This window comes from Mercenaria mercenaria, chromosome 15 (genome assembly GCF_021730395.1).
Source record: "Mercenaria mercenaria strain notata chromosome 15, MADL_Memer_1, whole genome shotgun sequence".
In the NCBI taxonomy this organism is placed as follows: domain Eukaryota; kingdom Metazoa; phylum Mollusca; class Bivalvia; order Venerida; family Veneridae; genus Mercenaria; species Mercenaria mercenaria.
This window is the reverse complement of record NC_069375.1, coordinates 17100636-17116672: the sequence shown is the minus strand read 5'-3', so window position 1 is coordinate 17116672 and position 16037 is coordinate 17100636. Positions and strand designations below refer to the sequence as shown.

General features: G+C 34.8%; 1 protein-coding gene across 1 annotated transcript; it reads right to left on the bottom strand.

Annotated features, from left to right (window-relative positions):
* Positions 1–3668: 3668 nt before the first annotated feature.
* LOC123545591 (gelsolin-like protein 2) lies at positions 3669–14921 on the bottom strand. Its single transcript, XM_053524659.1, has 13 exons — positions 14771–14921; positions 14252–14332; positions 13524–13597; positions 12952–13026; positions 9563–9634; positions 8500–8627; positions 8072–8180; positions 7551–7661; positions 7036–7116; positions 6598–6689; positions 6230–6308; positions 5940–6035; positions 3669–5756 (listed from the first exon to the last, which is right to left on the bottom strand). The coding sequence occupies exons 1-13, from the start codon at positions 14775–14777 to the stop codon at positions 5661–5663; spliced, it is 1101 nt and encodes a 366-aa protein (XP_053380634.1). The 5' UTR covers positions 14778–14921; the 3' UTR covers positions 3669–5660.
* Between the last annotated feature and the right edge of the window lie 1116 nt (positions 14922–16037).

Below are 16037 nucleotides of genomic sequence, written 5' to 3'. Positions count from 1 at the left end.
CATCACTTTTCCCTATAAGTTACCTAACCATGAATTAAAAACTACAAAAAACGCTAAGTAGGGGAGACCGGGGCACCTTGGGACAAAAATTATATTTTTTCAATTTTCTAAAACATCTTGAATTAACTTTCTGTAATTGTCATACTATTTTAAAGTACAATACTTCATGTACATGAGGGGTAGTTAATGGTCATGTTTTGTGCTATCGATTCTGAGATATGCATCATAGAAGACTAGCACTAAAATGTCCCATTGTACCCCGAAACCGGGGCACCACGGGACACATCCTGGCAACCATGGGACAGTGACAGAAATAAAGAAATCTATAAACTCTATTTCATCTGAACTGCAATGATAACATTTGCTTAAACATCCAACATCGAGAAAAAGGCTAATCAAATGCATTTTAATTACAATGACAGACCTATATACTTTTAACTTGATAATGCCTTAGTTATAAAACAATACAACAGTATATATAATTATGTTAATTAACTTCTCAACTTAAAGTATAAACTGACTTCTGATAACTGATTTATCCAGTAATGGCATGTCAACAATATAAAAATATGCCTTTACTCAGAAATAGTGAGTTAGGTCGAGGTCAAACCTCAGCTATTTTTCAGCTTTTGCAGTGCCTGCCTTATTGCTTGGCTGAGGCAATTTCATTACAATGTCATCATATTCCATCTCATCAGTTTCTTTGTTGTCTGGTATAATGAACACTGAAGCTATATTTTTCATGGGTTGACATTTCAAGAAAACTCATAGGTCAAGTTTTCTACATTTGTATGCATTTATTAACCAGTGTAATAGCTTGTGAGTTTCTTCCAGCTGTATTTAACACTGTCCCATGGTGCCCATTTGCAGGTGTCTCATTGTGTCCAAACCCCACCACCCTTAAATTTTCAAAAAAAATATGAAGGTCATCTACTTCACTGGGATTAAACATTTTGTGACATTATCAATCAATGTATGCTTTATAGATAGTGATATAGAAATGGTTTCAAAGAGTTCACTGCAGAACTCTACGGGATAATATATGGAATTAACTTTTTTTACTAAGAGTAGTGAAAAAATGAAAAAAACTCAACTGAAGTTTTATTTTAAATCCTTCCACCTTCAAACTTCGTATAAAAAACAGCGTGAGAAAGGCAAGATTTTTAGCAATTCGGATAGATTTATTTTATTTTCCAGAAAAAGTTACTTCTGATGTCCCAAATGTAATATTCTTTTTATTACATGTTATCGTTTCCTGTCGAAACATCAACAAATCTACTTTCTTTTACTATATAAACAAGTCAATTTGACCAACGTCTCCTATACTGTAAATGACGTCGACGTCAAAGCTTTATTACACTAGTGTATTATCATTTATTACACTCCCGCGACGTTAAACATGTGATAAGATGTTTTAATTTCTACTCATTGTATATGTGATATTTGACATTCTTAATTAGTGTTGTACCATATCATGTATTTGGTATACTGAAGACAGGTCAGGTCAGGTCAGGTCAGGTCAGTCAGTCAGTCAGTCAGTCAATATAAAAACATTAAGAAACAAAAACGTATGTATACTCAATGCCTTTGCAAAAGACAGAGCATCAAGAGAAACACACTTAAGGACCCGACAGAAGACAGAAATCAAAACAGTTCAGTCCTGGTGGGATTTAAAAACTGCTTCTCACAGAGTCCTTCCCTCTTCCGTCAGACACAATCAAAGATGGAAGCGCAGTGTCCAACTGTAAACACTTAACATGCGGCATGTCTCAAAGCAGTTGGACCTCTTTTAATAAAACGTTTTATAATTTTACCAAATACAGTTGAAAAATTACAATGACCCAACATCTTACGAAATTTGTATAAACCACATTTCTAGTAATGTTTAAGAGTACATTTACTTGGATTAAACTCCATTTCCCACTTTTCTTCCCATGTTTCCAACTTTATTAGGTCTTCTTGAAGAATGCGGGAAACTTGAGGACTACAAATAGTTAGGTAAACAGCGAACTTTGGATTCATATTGGGATTTATATATAATAAAAATAGTAACAGCCAAGTACGGACCCCTGTGGTACTCAAGATGTAATAGCTACTTCGGATGACTGTTCACCTTCAAGAATAATGTTCAGGCTGTGTGCGACCTTTAAGAAAATGTTTAATCCATAATAAAGTAGTGTTGTTGATGCCATGTTCTTGCAGTTTATATATTTAGATGACCGACTTTATCAAATGCCTTGCTAAAATCTAAAAGAACTAGACCAGTTTGATGACCTTTCTAGAGTTTTTTCCCAATGATTATATCGAACAGTGAATTGTTGAAAAAGGTGAGGGGAAAACGTAAGATTTACGGTGATACCACATTTTGAAATTCCCGTGAATAATAAATATTAAAAATATTTAGTTGTTCTCAAGAAGGTATAAGGTTTACAGTCACACTAGTATATTTTCTTCCCTTATCAGAAACGAACTATTTTAATTATATCTTGAACGATCTCTCGCGAAACGCTCACAAAAATAGGGCAACCAAAAAGGCTAATCATACTCTAGGTTTCCTCCGCAGGAATATAAAGGTCCAACCCCCTCAAGTCCATGGCATATCAGACACTCGTCAGACCACAGCTGGAATAGCTCCGAAGTATTGTTCCCACCCATAAAAACCCAAATAGACCAAAAAGAAGCAGTCAAAAGAAGGGACGCGCGTTGGGCTATGTCCAACTTTGGCCGCACCTACAGTGTCACTGACATAAAATCTCAAATCAAATGGTTGCAATCCCCATGGAAGATTATCTCATCCCCATAACAAGCTAGGCAATCACGCCATTATCACCCACAGCGGTGGGTGATAATTACAGGTTAATCTCTGCAACACTGACCACTACAAATAGTCCTTGTTTCCAAAGGTTATAGTCCAATGAAAAAATCTTCCACCTGACATTCCCTTCCTTCCAACTTCAAAGCCGCTGTTTGCAACACTGACCATACGTACTTCATTATAACCTGGTTCTTCACCCCTATTGTTATCTTTTAGATCAGTAATACATTTTCCTTTCCCATGTATCTGGCCCGATTTTCTTTTGTTTTCTACGAACAATCTTTGTGGCTTGGCGCACACGAAAGTGTCTTAAGGGTCAGACAGTAACGGATGATAAAATAGATAGATAAATGTGTTAGATTTGGCGCCCTCATTTCCAAGAATTAACTAAAACAATAGAACTTATTATTGTTACCTCGTTCAACATAGGGGGCAAGGGCGTACCCAGGGCAATAAGAATTATACACAAGGGAAAGGTGGTGAGTGTGGGAGGGGTGGACGGGGGACCTCCCCCGGATTTTTTTTTTTTTGAAATATTGACCTTATTTGATGCAGTCAGACTGCTTTTTAGGGTGCTTTTTTGACAAAAAATCATACATGCGTATTATGCGTAACAGTAGTTACGCCCTTGGGAGATATATAAATCTGGGAGAGGGAGGAATTTTTAACATCAGATTATATAAACGCCTCAAGAGTGTAAAGTTGTAAAAATAATGTTACTCAGTATGTTGGTAAATTCGGGTGCAGGGTCACTACTATACGCGTTGAAACTGGTCGTTAGCAGGGTTTCAAGAAAAACCTCAAGAAATGGCAAGGCATCATATAGTTTTACAGTGCAACAGTTATAACGATATTATAAGAGAATAATTATATTTTCCAGAAAGCTGTCTGATATTGCAATCGATTACACACATTATTAGAAGAAAGAAAGTATAGTTTTTTTAATTTCTTTTCTAACTCTAAAAATTAGGCCAAAACATGTTGTCTTACTTTTGGAATTATATTTTTCACTATTGTCGTATTATACTTAGTCTAGTAAACTCATTTTTATATAAAATATAATCCATAATGCTTCATCAGCAGTATCCATGGTTTCTTCGTTTGTGTCAGCGGTATCCATGGTTTTTTCGTTTGTGTCAACGGTGTCCATGGTTTCTCCGTTTGTGTCAGCGGTATCCATGGTTTCTCCGTTTGTGTCAGCGGATTCTTGAAGTCAGATTAAACAGTTCCAAAACACATCTTTTAGCATAGCATTTGATACAGTCATAACATATTTCATAACATACTTATACAGTACATTAACTGTGTCTTAGAACTATAAAAATAGTTTATACTTAGTTAAAAATATCTAACAATAGGCAAAAGACTTCCATATTATTTCATTTACCTATATTTCTCGCAAGAGTATATGAAATAACATAACGTTATGTTTTGTATTTTCTTACAACAAAACACTAAGCTTGAAAATGATATCGAACCTACACCCACAAAATGCAATTATTACAATTACTATTATTATTATTACAATATATTTGTAGTACCTTTTCTGTCATGACTATTGAATTGAGCCATGTTTTGTTGCTAATATTAACCATTATAATAATCCAGTATAATTTCTATTGAATCCGATTTGTAAATTCAAGATCAAGCCTGGGTACCTATGACTTTTTTATACATATTTCCGTTTCAAACTTGATTCTCAGTCAGTACACAAAGTTTAAAGAAATTCTGCCCGTCGGAAATTTTTTGCCCTATATACATATAGGCAACTGTGGCATTTACCCTTAAGATAAATTATAATCCAGTTTTGCGATTCCTATATAAACAACTATAAAGAGTCCAGTATTGCATTTCCTGTAAACAACTATAAAGAGACCAGTATTGCGTTTTGTGTTTACAACTATAAATAGACCAGTATCGCATTATGTGCTTCATGTAAGCAACAATAAATAGTACAGTATTGTGCTTCCTGTAAACAATAATATATAGTCCGGTATTGTGTTCCTTGTAAACAACTATGAATAGTACAGTATTGTGATTCCTGTAAACAAAAATAATAACCCTGTATTGCATTTACTGTAAACGGCTATAAATAGTCCAGTTTTGTGTTTCATGTCGACAAATGTAGTTTGTCTTGTATCATAGTAACTTTGTGTTTTTTGTAAACAACTATAGATAGTCCTCTGGTGGAGTTTCTTGCAAACAAGTATTGTCAGTCCTGTGTCGCTTTTCTTGCAAACAAGTATTGTCAGTCCTGTATCGCGTTTCTTGCAAACAACTATATAGACTGCCCGTACTGCGTTTTCCATGAACAAGTATAGATAACCTTGCATTACTTTTCCATAAACAACTGTCATAGTCTTGTATTGTGTTACCCATTAACAACTATAGATAATCCAGATTGTATTATTGTATTCTGCTTCATGTAAACAGCTAAAGAGAGTTCTCTCAGTCTTACTGGTTATCAAAATTCTCACGTGGCAATAACATGTCTCAGTTAAATTCATATAAGAAAACAAGACACTTGGTCTGGCTATGTATGTTATTTTATGCATGCTGCCAGGTCATAAAGTCCAAGCATTGACGAAAATAAGCTACTATATGTTTATTATAAACAGTATTTATGCAAATCAATAACCGTGATCTAAACAGTCACATACATGTATTTAATACCCCGTATATTTCAGGAAAATGGGGAGGGGGAGAGGATTAGTTATTTTGATTTGTGGTGTTTTTATTCAAACGAAAATGGTGTTTTAAATGGCAGATATATGATATACATAATGTCAGGGGAGATAATTAAAGTGCTTTAAAGTGCCTGTGCTCAAAAAGGTATGTTCCAGAACTATGCAGTCAGCGCAACGTTAAACTCTTGCGAAAGTTTTCCCTCGCCAACACACGTGATTGGAATCAATGGATGCTGTGTTCTCATTAGGTAGTTCTATAATGAAAAACAAAATACGTATGTTATTTCGATAAAAATAAAAAAGGACCATAATAATGGATATATCAATATAAACGATGGATTTTTTGTTGTTGTTTTTTAAACGCCTTGGGGAAAAAAGATTTTTCCACTGACTGTGAAAGAGAATACACTGTACATTGAAACAACAAAAATACTAACGTGTGCATATGCCATAGCGTTCTTCTTTTCATTATTTGTAGTGTCATTTCCGATCCACACAAATACATCATTGCACGTGTCCAGGATAAACACATCCTTAAATATAATATTAAAGTAACACAGATTTTAATAAACGGTAATAAATGGCAAAAACAGCGACAATTTAAATGAAAAGAAGAGTTTCAAGAGTTTATTTATTTTATAAACAACCAGAAACAGTCATAAGAAGCGTTATAATACATAAAACAGTCGTATCAAGATAACTTTGTGCCGTATTTCAGCCTACTTACATTTGTGTCAAGATCATTATGTGTCATTTTCCCTTCCTTTTCAAGTTTGAAGGTCATCTGTCCAGTCTCATCACTCAATCTGCCAGATTAAATAAAATTGATTCAGACACTTTTTACAGAAAAACTATATAATGAATACATGTATAACATTTCAAAAGAAAAATATTATGTGATTCGAAAGATATCTTGCGGGAAACTACCAGCCTTCAGCGTTTAGTTTTATTTAAACAGCACTGTAATAATTTTCAGAAGTAACACCGCAATAGTACCGAACTCTTATCTGGCTGTAACACATTGAAAACTACAAATACATTAACTATGTGAAATTATGTGTGATGTTCTTTAATTTTCTATAAAACATTTTTCACCTGAATAATTTCTTTGTCAACGGTTCAGTGGAATGCACGTTATTATTTCCATTCGATTCTGCAACCTCATCTAGTCTGTTGTAAAATGCACCCTGAAACGAATTGGATCATTTCGACATGAATGCTGCTAAAATCAAGATAAACTCACATCGTATACTCTTCGGCAGAGGTATATCGACTGTAAATGTACCGACAGGGGAGAAATGTAATTAATAAAAAAGGATAACACAGGAAATTTTAAACGTCCTATTTTTTATTTAAAGAAAAAAAACCCCCAAAAACTCTAAACCTCATTCACATGCCAGTCAACTTCTACGACGTATCAACTATATAAACTTTATATAATTGTTAAGATTTTTTTCAGCTTATTTGCAGCAAATTTATCGTTTGAATTGATACGGTGTAACGTTACTGAAATACATGAGAAAACTGACTTACACATGACTTTGTCCCCTCATCAATCGTCTCTGACGTGCATTTTCCACGTTGATGTTTTATTTCGTTTACATACCCTGCGGCCTGAAATTTTCCATTGAGTTAATTGCATAAAACGGTCTCTTTTAGAAATATTAGTTATTTCAAAGAAACATGTCTCGAAGTTCTGCTGGTTTTACAAATGACAGTGCAGTTTATTCCCTTTCCATTGTACATACATGTATAATACTCAAACTACTCTACAGTGCATTTTAAGATGGGATATATACGGTTTGCTAAAATTTCCGAATGTTTGCATCCTTTATACTATATTAAAGAAGTGTGTAATCCTGTATGTTTTTGAAAATAAAGCTAATTGTATAATGATAACAAAAAGATTATATATAGGATATAATGCATGTGAGGTGTTGTACATTTCTTTACCTCTCATGAACAGACGCAATCAAGCCGAGTCTGCTAATATTCTTCTTGGTTGCATTCTTTGCTTCCAAAGGATCTTATTAACAACAGACACTTACCCTGAACCTCTCATCTTTGTTACTATTCCGTCCATTCCACTGGTAGATTTTGAGACCAAGGTCAAGGATATACACATCAGACGAATCCACCATGTCCAGACAACGCGCAATCTGAAAATGGGAATAAATTACTATAATAAACAGCAGGCAAGAAACTTCGCAACGAAATATGCTTTAAGATGTTCACACAAATAGAGATTTTCTTTATAGTTCTCTATTACAATCCCTAATTATTATGAATTATTTCCGACATTTATACATGCATCCGTACATATTATACTTGTCAGTTTCAATAATTTTGCATACTGAAAATTTTGCAAGTCTTTGCTAACCTTAGAATTGATGCAGATGAAACGATTACAAAATTTTGTGATTAATGAAAACAAGACATCTGCCGGGGCATTCTGAAGCAGTTATTTTCCTTAAACTAATCGATTTGAATACATGAGATTTTCTTCTTCGTCTCGAAACTTAACTGCAATATGGTGTAAATGCGCGAAGTTTAATATAAGACAACTTACTTCTGTAACTTCAACATGTTTTCTGTCACCATGGAAATGTAGAAGTCTGGACTCATATTTTGTCGCTTCTACCTTTTTGAAACCACTCTCGGCACCGCCCCTCAAAATTCTGAGTGAAACGTACAAATTAACAATACAAAAAATACAATGTAACAGCATTTTTTCCCTTCTTCGCGTGCTTGCTTTACAGACAGTAAAATATATTAAAAATAATTATTGAATGTTTTTAATGGCATCACGCCCTTTATGAAACAAGATGTAAATTAAAACTACATGTCAGAATGATCTAAGCAGCTGTTGATTATAAATAAAAATTACTGACACAAAAGTTTAAGGTGTCAGGCTCTGCTTTAACGTTAAGCAAACTGCCACCACTACTTAGGATTTAGACATTTTAGTCTCTATTTACCAATCAGGAATGAACTCACGTGACAGTGTTGAAGTATGACTTGAAGAGTTTAGACTCGTGTCCCTGTACCTCTCTGTGCTGGATAGGCCTGTCATCCAGCAGTATGTCAAGTTCTACAGTTTTATATGCTGCCGTCCCGTACTCGTCCTGAAATCCACAATTTTTTTATCAAATTCGAAATAACACAGTGCTTGTAACTTGTGTAAAGACAAGAAAATATTTGAAAAGACTATGTCCTTCCCACTTTACTCTTTATTGTCACATTTACCATGTATATTTTGTACGGAAAGAAAAAAGCGTTTATTTCATGTAAACAACATTGGTGTAATGACACCAAAGACAGCCATTTCCGCGATATTGTACATCCTGGCGTGACTTGCCAAAAACATTAACAAAACGGCGTCGTTCGAAAAAATCTTTCAAAATTGAACATCAAAATTTCGAAAAGAACATTGTAGCTAACACTAAAGTTAGTTTTCTTACGGTAGATAAAGAACTGTTTTATCGGAAGGCGAACATTTAAAGTGAACGGACCATTTTCTTGTTCTATCTAGATACTGAAAAGATCAATATACTTATATCTATTTTGATTTTCTGACACTCGTGAAAAACAAACCGCTTATTTTTTCAGCAGTCTATATTTTTTGCTTACTTAGAAATGATATATACCAAAAATTTATTTGTTGTTGAATAAAATCATTCTTTGGAGTTTGGAATAATATCACGGGGGCACCGCCCGAGAGATATACTAATACAAAACTAAACGGCAAACACTGATTTTATTCAAAAGCAAACCACTGTTTCGATTCTAATACGATATTTAGGATTTTGACAACACCCACCAAATATTTGCCTGTTTTGAGTGAGTTTCCTTTTCTAGCGCGCCGCTATGACGATTGACGTAAATATAGCGTAACAATTGTGACGAACAAACAGTGAATTGTTGCATAGTAACACACAATTTTCAGTCTTCTTTGACTAACAGAAAGAGAAATCAAGTCATATCACATTGTATTAGAACAATATAATAAAATACGTATGCATTTCTGAATTATGACGGTATCATATGTTGTCAGCCTAACCTGCGAGCTGTTTTTGCCTATCCAAAAATGGACGTCGTATAACAACTGGTCAGAATCTTCCTCTTTGTACGTCTGAAATCAATGACAATTCATTAGTGTGAAAATTGCCTTGTTGGTTAAAATCGACAATAACTTAAGCATCGATTGTAGAAACTACTCTATGTATTTTAGCTACTCTCGATTCCAGTCTCCTCGACTCTTGACCATAAATGATTGCTGATAGCGTGGTCAATGTCTAAGTGATGACTTCTGATCATTTTATCCAAGATTAATCGGATGTTGTGGTAACTGAGATTTTAAGATACCTCCTTCGAAGGCATAAACACACTAAACAGTTGGCAATTTGTATCCATTATAAATCCAACAAACTTCAAATGACTGCAGTACACACGATGACCCTTTTAAACTGTTTGTAACATATATACTATAATACTCTTTGAATGTCTGTTACTTACCTTTTCTTGAAGAACATTATAAGTGCTGATTTAAAATTAAAAGGAAGTCTTCGGGCCATGTTTGATGCAAGAAAGTAATTTTAAGTCAAACAAGCTCACCGTAAAATTATGGTAGTGGTGTATGATCAAAACTTCTTAAAATGCAACAGTTTTACGGAAAAATACTATACATATGCTTCCAAGAAATCTACCCTTACCTATTATCTTTTATAATTCATTGCTAAACAGTACTATAAATGAACATGGCGTATCTGTCGTGTTCTAACCAACAAACAAAATATCCAAAAATACACAAATGTAACAGAACATAAAAAAGAGAAATAACAGAAAAATCTGAGGTCTAACTGGATTTAGAACGCATACCACGTCAAACTATGTATTTCAGGCCGTACCATTTCATTTCAAATCATAGTTTGTGGTTCCCATACCTTCCCTTAACTCACTTTTTAAACTCGAAACTCACTTTTTTGACTCGAAACTCACTTTTTTTAAATTTAACTGGAAACTCACTTTTTTAAACCTGAAACTCACTTTTTTTTAATTTAATTGGAAACTCACTTTTTATGCCCCCGAAAGGAGGCATATAGTTTTTGAACCGTCTGTCCGTCTGTCGATCTGTCAGTCTGTCGGTCTGTCCGCAATTTTCGTGTCCGGTCCATATCTTTGTCATCCATGGATGGATTTTCAAATAACTTGGCATGAATGTGTACCACAGTAAGACGACGTGTCGCGCGCAAGACCCAGGTCCGTAGCTCAAAGGTCAAGGTCAAACTTAGACGTCAAAGGTCATTTTTCATGATAGTGCATTGATGGGCGTGTCCGGTCCATATCTTTGTCATCCATGGATGGATTTTCAAATAACTTGGCATGAATGTGTACCACAATAAGACGACGTGTCGTGCGCAAGACCCAGGTCCGTAGCTCAGAGGTCAAGGTCACACTTAGACGTTAAAGGTCATATTTCCTGATAGTGCATTGATGGGCGTGTCCGGTCCATATCTTTGTCATTCATGCATGGATTTTAAAATTATTGGGCATGAATGTGTACCACAGTAAGACGACGTGTCGCGCGCAAGACCAGGTCCGTAGCTCAAAGGTCAAGGTCACACTTGACTTTAAAGGTCATATTTAGAAAGTACAATGATGGGCGTGTCCGGTCCATATCTTTGTCATTCATGCAGATATACGCATGATGTGGGCACGTAAGACGACGTGTCGCGCGCAAGACCCAGGTCCGTAGGTCAAAGGTCAAGGAGGCACTTGGACTTTAAAGGTCATATTTCAGGAAAGTGCATTGATGGGCGTGACCTGTCCATATGTTTGTCATTCATTCACAATCACTCTAACATCGGCCATAACTATTCATTCAAAGTGCCATCGGGGGCATGTGTCATTCTATGGAGACAGCTCTTGTTTAAACTCGAAACTCACATTTTTTAATTTAACTGGAAGCTCACTTTTTTAAACTCGAAACACACTTTTTAAAACTCGAAACTCACTTTTTTAATTTAACTGGAAACTCACTTTTTTAAACTCGAAACTCACTTTTTTTAATTTAACTGGAAACTCACTTTTTTAAACTCGAAATTCACTTTTTTAACTGGAAACTCACCTTTTTTACTCGAAACTCACTTTTTTTAATTTACCTGGAAACTCACTTTTTTAAACTCGAAACTCACTTTTTTAAACTCGAAACTCACTACTCGAAAAATAGAAATCCTCATTAGCGATATATGGTCATCATAACCTTCTTGTTTATCAGTACTTGCTAATTGGAATGGATTGAAACTTCACACACTTGTTCACTGTGATTATCTGACATGCAATTTACAGATTTCATATTTCTACTTTGCATTTTCATAAAATTAAGCCCCTTTTTCGACTTTTATATTAATTCATTTGACAAGGCTGTAGAATGATGCGTTGGTGCCCTTGACGGCTCTTGTTATTGATACATAGTTAACAGAATGATCGTAACAATAAGTAGATGCCATCAAAATTAATTGCCTTATCTTTTCAGTTCACTTTAATAATAGAGATAATCATCTTTAAGATGTGTAAGTGCTTTTTTGCATTGTTTTAAGGAAAAGAAAGTAATATTCAAATCACTGAACTTGACGCAATATCGGTTAAAAACCAATAATTACCGGTACGTTGTTAGTACCAGGTAGATAAATGGTTTATAGCGGTGGAAGAACAATTCATCAGATAATAGTTTGTACTGTTTTTCAAGGAATTTGTTTAATTTTTCAAGGTTTCTTTTTAAGAGTTTTACTTCAGTTTAGACCACAATTACTGTATGTGCTTGTGAATATGTAGAAAATATTATAAGTCTTCTTATAAAACAATACATTAGATAAGGGGTTTCACATTCTTAGTACATTTTCATATGTTTTTATTGAAAAGGGGAAAACCTGCCATTTCGCCAATTTCACAATAGATACACTACTTATTCGGCAGATGTGAAATAAGTACATGCACTTGTTAAAGGACGAGGCTTGAAGAAGCTGCATAAAAAATTTGGATATTTGATCTTTTCAAGGAAAAATAAGTTTTCTAATACCACTTGCATTTGGTCTCCATTAAATGTTCATTAACATTAAGTCACCATAGTTAGGTGAGGCATTACCACTGATCATATCAATTTGCACCACGTCTGAATAAACAGCTTTTGATTAACTAATGTCCATTAAACGGTCATAAAATTAAATGCATGGATAAGGGGAAAGCAGAGAAATTCTCTGAGATCTGGGCAAAAAGTACAAACTGTACAGATAGAAATCTGAAAAGCAGAAACTATTTAAATCCGCCGTTTCTTCGCACCATTTCCCGCCTTAGTATTGTAGAAAAAAACACTAGTGACTACAGAAGCATAAAAAGAGGATTAATTTTTTATACAACACTACACTAAGTAAATGTGGTATGTATACTCACATTAAGTATGATGTAGGAATCGCCATCAAAGAATTTGCCGTAATCGGGAACAGGCCAATGAGTCACTTTAAATTTCTGTAAATAGTACCACATTTCTCATCCGATAATTGTAATATTATATTGAAACAGGTGTTCAGCGATACTTATTCATAACTTTGTACTTCCATATACCGGTACATCATTTATTTTCAAAACAGATTACAACTTAATAAAGTCTGATGTTAAATAATGTACAGAATATGCGATTCATTTGCTGACCCCGGGCGGACTTTGAACATATAATGTCTCTAAGTGCATTTTAGTACTTCCAATATGTCCAGATATTGAGTTTTGCTAAACCCGGGGATAGAGGGCACGGACGGTAACATGCATATCCACTACCGTCTAAGAACATGCTCAACCAAATAGAGCCTGCAACACTTTCCTTTCTGTCATGTTTTAGCTGCCCTTGAGTTTCCACCGTTCCTATTTGATTAGTTCTGAATTAAAATCACAATCAGTTAAAAAATCATTATGTGTTCTCTGTTTAGTTTTATCAACTCGGACGGCTATTTACACCTTAATAAACTTACAACAATTCTCCATATCTGCAGTCCAGGTTTGGTTCCCGCGTTTTTCCACGCAGGTTCCATTTCCGCAGATGCCTCTGTGCATGAAAATAAATATTAGAATAATGCTGTACCATCAACAGTGCAAATGCCTTTAAGCATGTATTTTCATAATTAATGAGCCATGCCATGACAAAACCAACATAGTGGCTTTGCGACCAGCATGGATCCAGACCAGCCTGCGCATCCGCGCAGTCTGGTCAGGTTCCATGCTGGTCGCTTTCAAAGCCTATCTTAATTAGAGAACCCGTTAGCGAACAGCATGGATCCTGACCAGACTGCGCGGATGCGCAGGCTGGTCTGGATCCATGCTGGTCGCAAAGCCACTATGTTGGTTTTCCCATGGTGCGGCTCATTTGTATTTGACATTATACCTTATGTAAATGGTTAATGCTTTGGTCGATACTCAAATTTCTCGATGTGAACATTCTAGAGAATGTGATATTTATTTATCGGCTTTAAAAGAAACAAATGAAAAATGTACAAATAAAGTTATTCGTAAAGTGACGTTGAATAAGATATGTATCTATTTCAATTCAATAAAGCCCATATTTTGTGTAGTTTTACTAAATGCCTTCGAAGATTTTGCTCGAAGTATATATGTCGTCAACAAAAAGCTGACACTTTCACTCAGCTCGGCATTCGCAAGAGGCATTTATAATCATTTTACGTATAGATAAGGAAAGAATTACTTTTGATGTCCTTCTCAGTGTCGGAACCAAACAGCGCTAAGTTTGTATCTTTCCAGTTGTACTGTTTAGGCTTTGTTAGACCTGCAATTAACGCAGTTGAATAATTACATTGAACCACTACAATATAGGTCCCAGTATGTCTCCATGGTAACATGCATATATCATTTGTTTATATGCACAATAACTGAATAAAATAAAAGTTTTGTTTACTGGCAGTCACATGCAGCAGCTGGGTGTCGCATAATGTCTATTGTTGCAAGTTAATAGATTCGAGAAAATGCTGAAAAGCGAGGACTCCATTTTTAGTGAGATATTTAAGGAACGGAGACTTCACTTAGTTGAACATATACAAGATATATGTGATGAGAGCTTTAATGTTGGTGGATGAAACATGTGTAATATTACATTTAATACAAACGTGAAAAGGTTTTACATGCGTTGATGTTATTTAAGTCTTAATTTAATTAGTTTGTATTAAAGCAAAGAACTAATTCATTAGTAAACATATTAAGGTATTACCTGACATTATTGACAACTAATATTGTATCCTAAGTCCTAACGAAATATTACAGCATTAACAACAGAGTAATTGCCTTTTATACGCTCTTAATACGTATAATATATCTGTATATGGAAGGGAAAGTCTGTATCCACTCGTACTGTACAAATAAATATGGTTTTTAGTTACTCTACAAATTATAGTGACAACTGCGTGGAGCTGCTGTGACTGAATATAAATCGAAGAATAATATCGTTGAACAATACATTCAGCTTGGAAGTATATTCTGTAACTTTGCACCAGATTGTAAGCATACACAAAGAGAATAATTATAACGTTTGAATATCCACGTATATTCAATCCGAAAGTTACATGCAGTCTAAAAATAGCTTTCTCTCCGATACAGAAGGTTACGAGGATATACTGTTGTCTTGGTGTACATGTAAAAAATGTTTATAACTGAATGAAATATTAGAATTTACAAAATTAGTGGAGCTGTCAATCCATGTCAAGAAATCATGTACTTTGCGCTGTCTTTTAATTTCAGGCGAAGAAATGTGTATAGCTTCAATATGCGAGGATATTAGACGGATTTTACGTTCCATAGGTTTGTCCCATGTTGCTGCTGATCAATAAATGAACATCTGTTGTGTACATATATGATACTATCTGACACTACTGTATAAATAGGTCAGATGACAAATATGTTTTAGTTTTATTATTCATTTACATGTAAATGATAATAATGTCGTTGTTTTTGTTGTAAATAACTATGGCATCGGCGGCAATGACGATGCTGATATTGGATGATGATGGCGGCGATGATTATGATGATGATGATGATATTGGAGGGTTTCATTTAGTCAAGTTGTGCTGTCTTTGGACAGTCTGTGGCTTTTATCATATATTATTTTTTCTTGTTACCTCTTGCCGTAAAACCCAATTCACTCACTCACTGTCTTTGGACAGTCTGTGGCTTTTATGATATATTATTCCTTCTTGTTACTTCTTTCTGTAATACTGCCGTAAAACCCAACTCACTCACTCACTGTCACTAGATCAAATGTCTCTCATCGGCAATGCCAAAACTGTCATAAGAAATTTTTTATTAGATCTATTTCTTAAGTCATGCACCTTTGTGCCAATATTGCCGATCAGCTTTTATCTTCTTTTCTTCTGGCAGATGTTAGGTTTATGAAAAAGTTTGAAAAAAATATGTGTGCGCGTACCCTCCTTTCCAACCCCTTAAGATATTTGAGTTCTTACCTAATCTTATTGTTTGGTGTA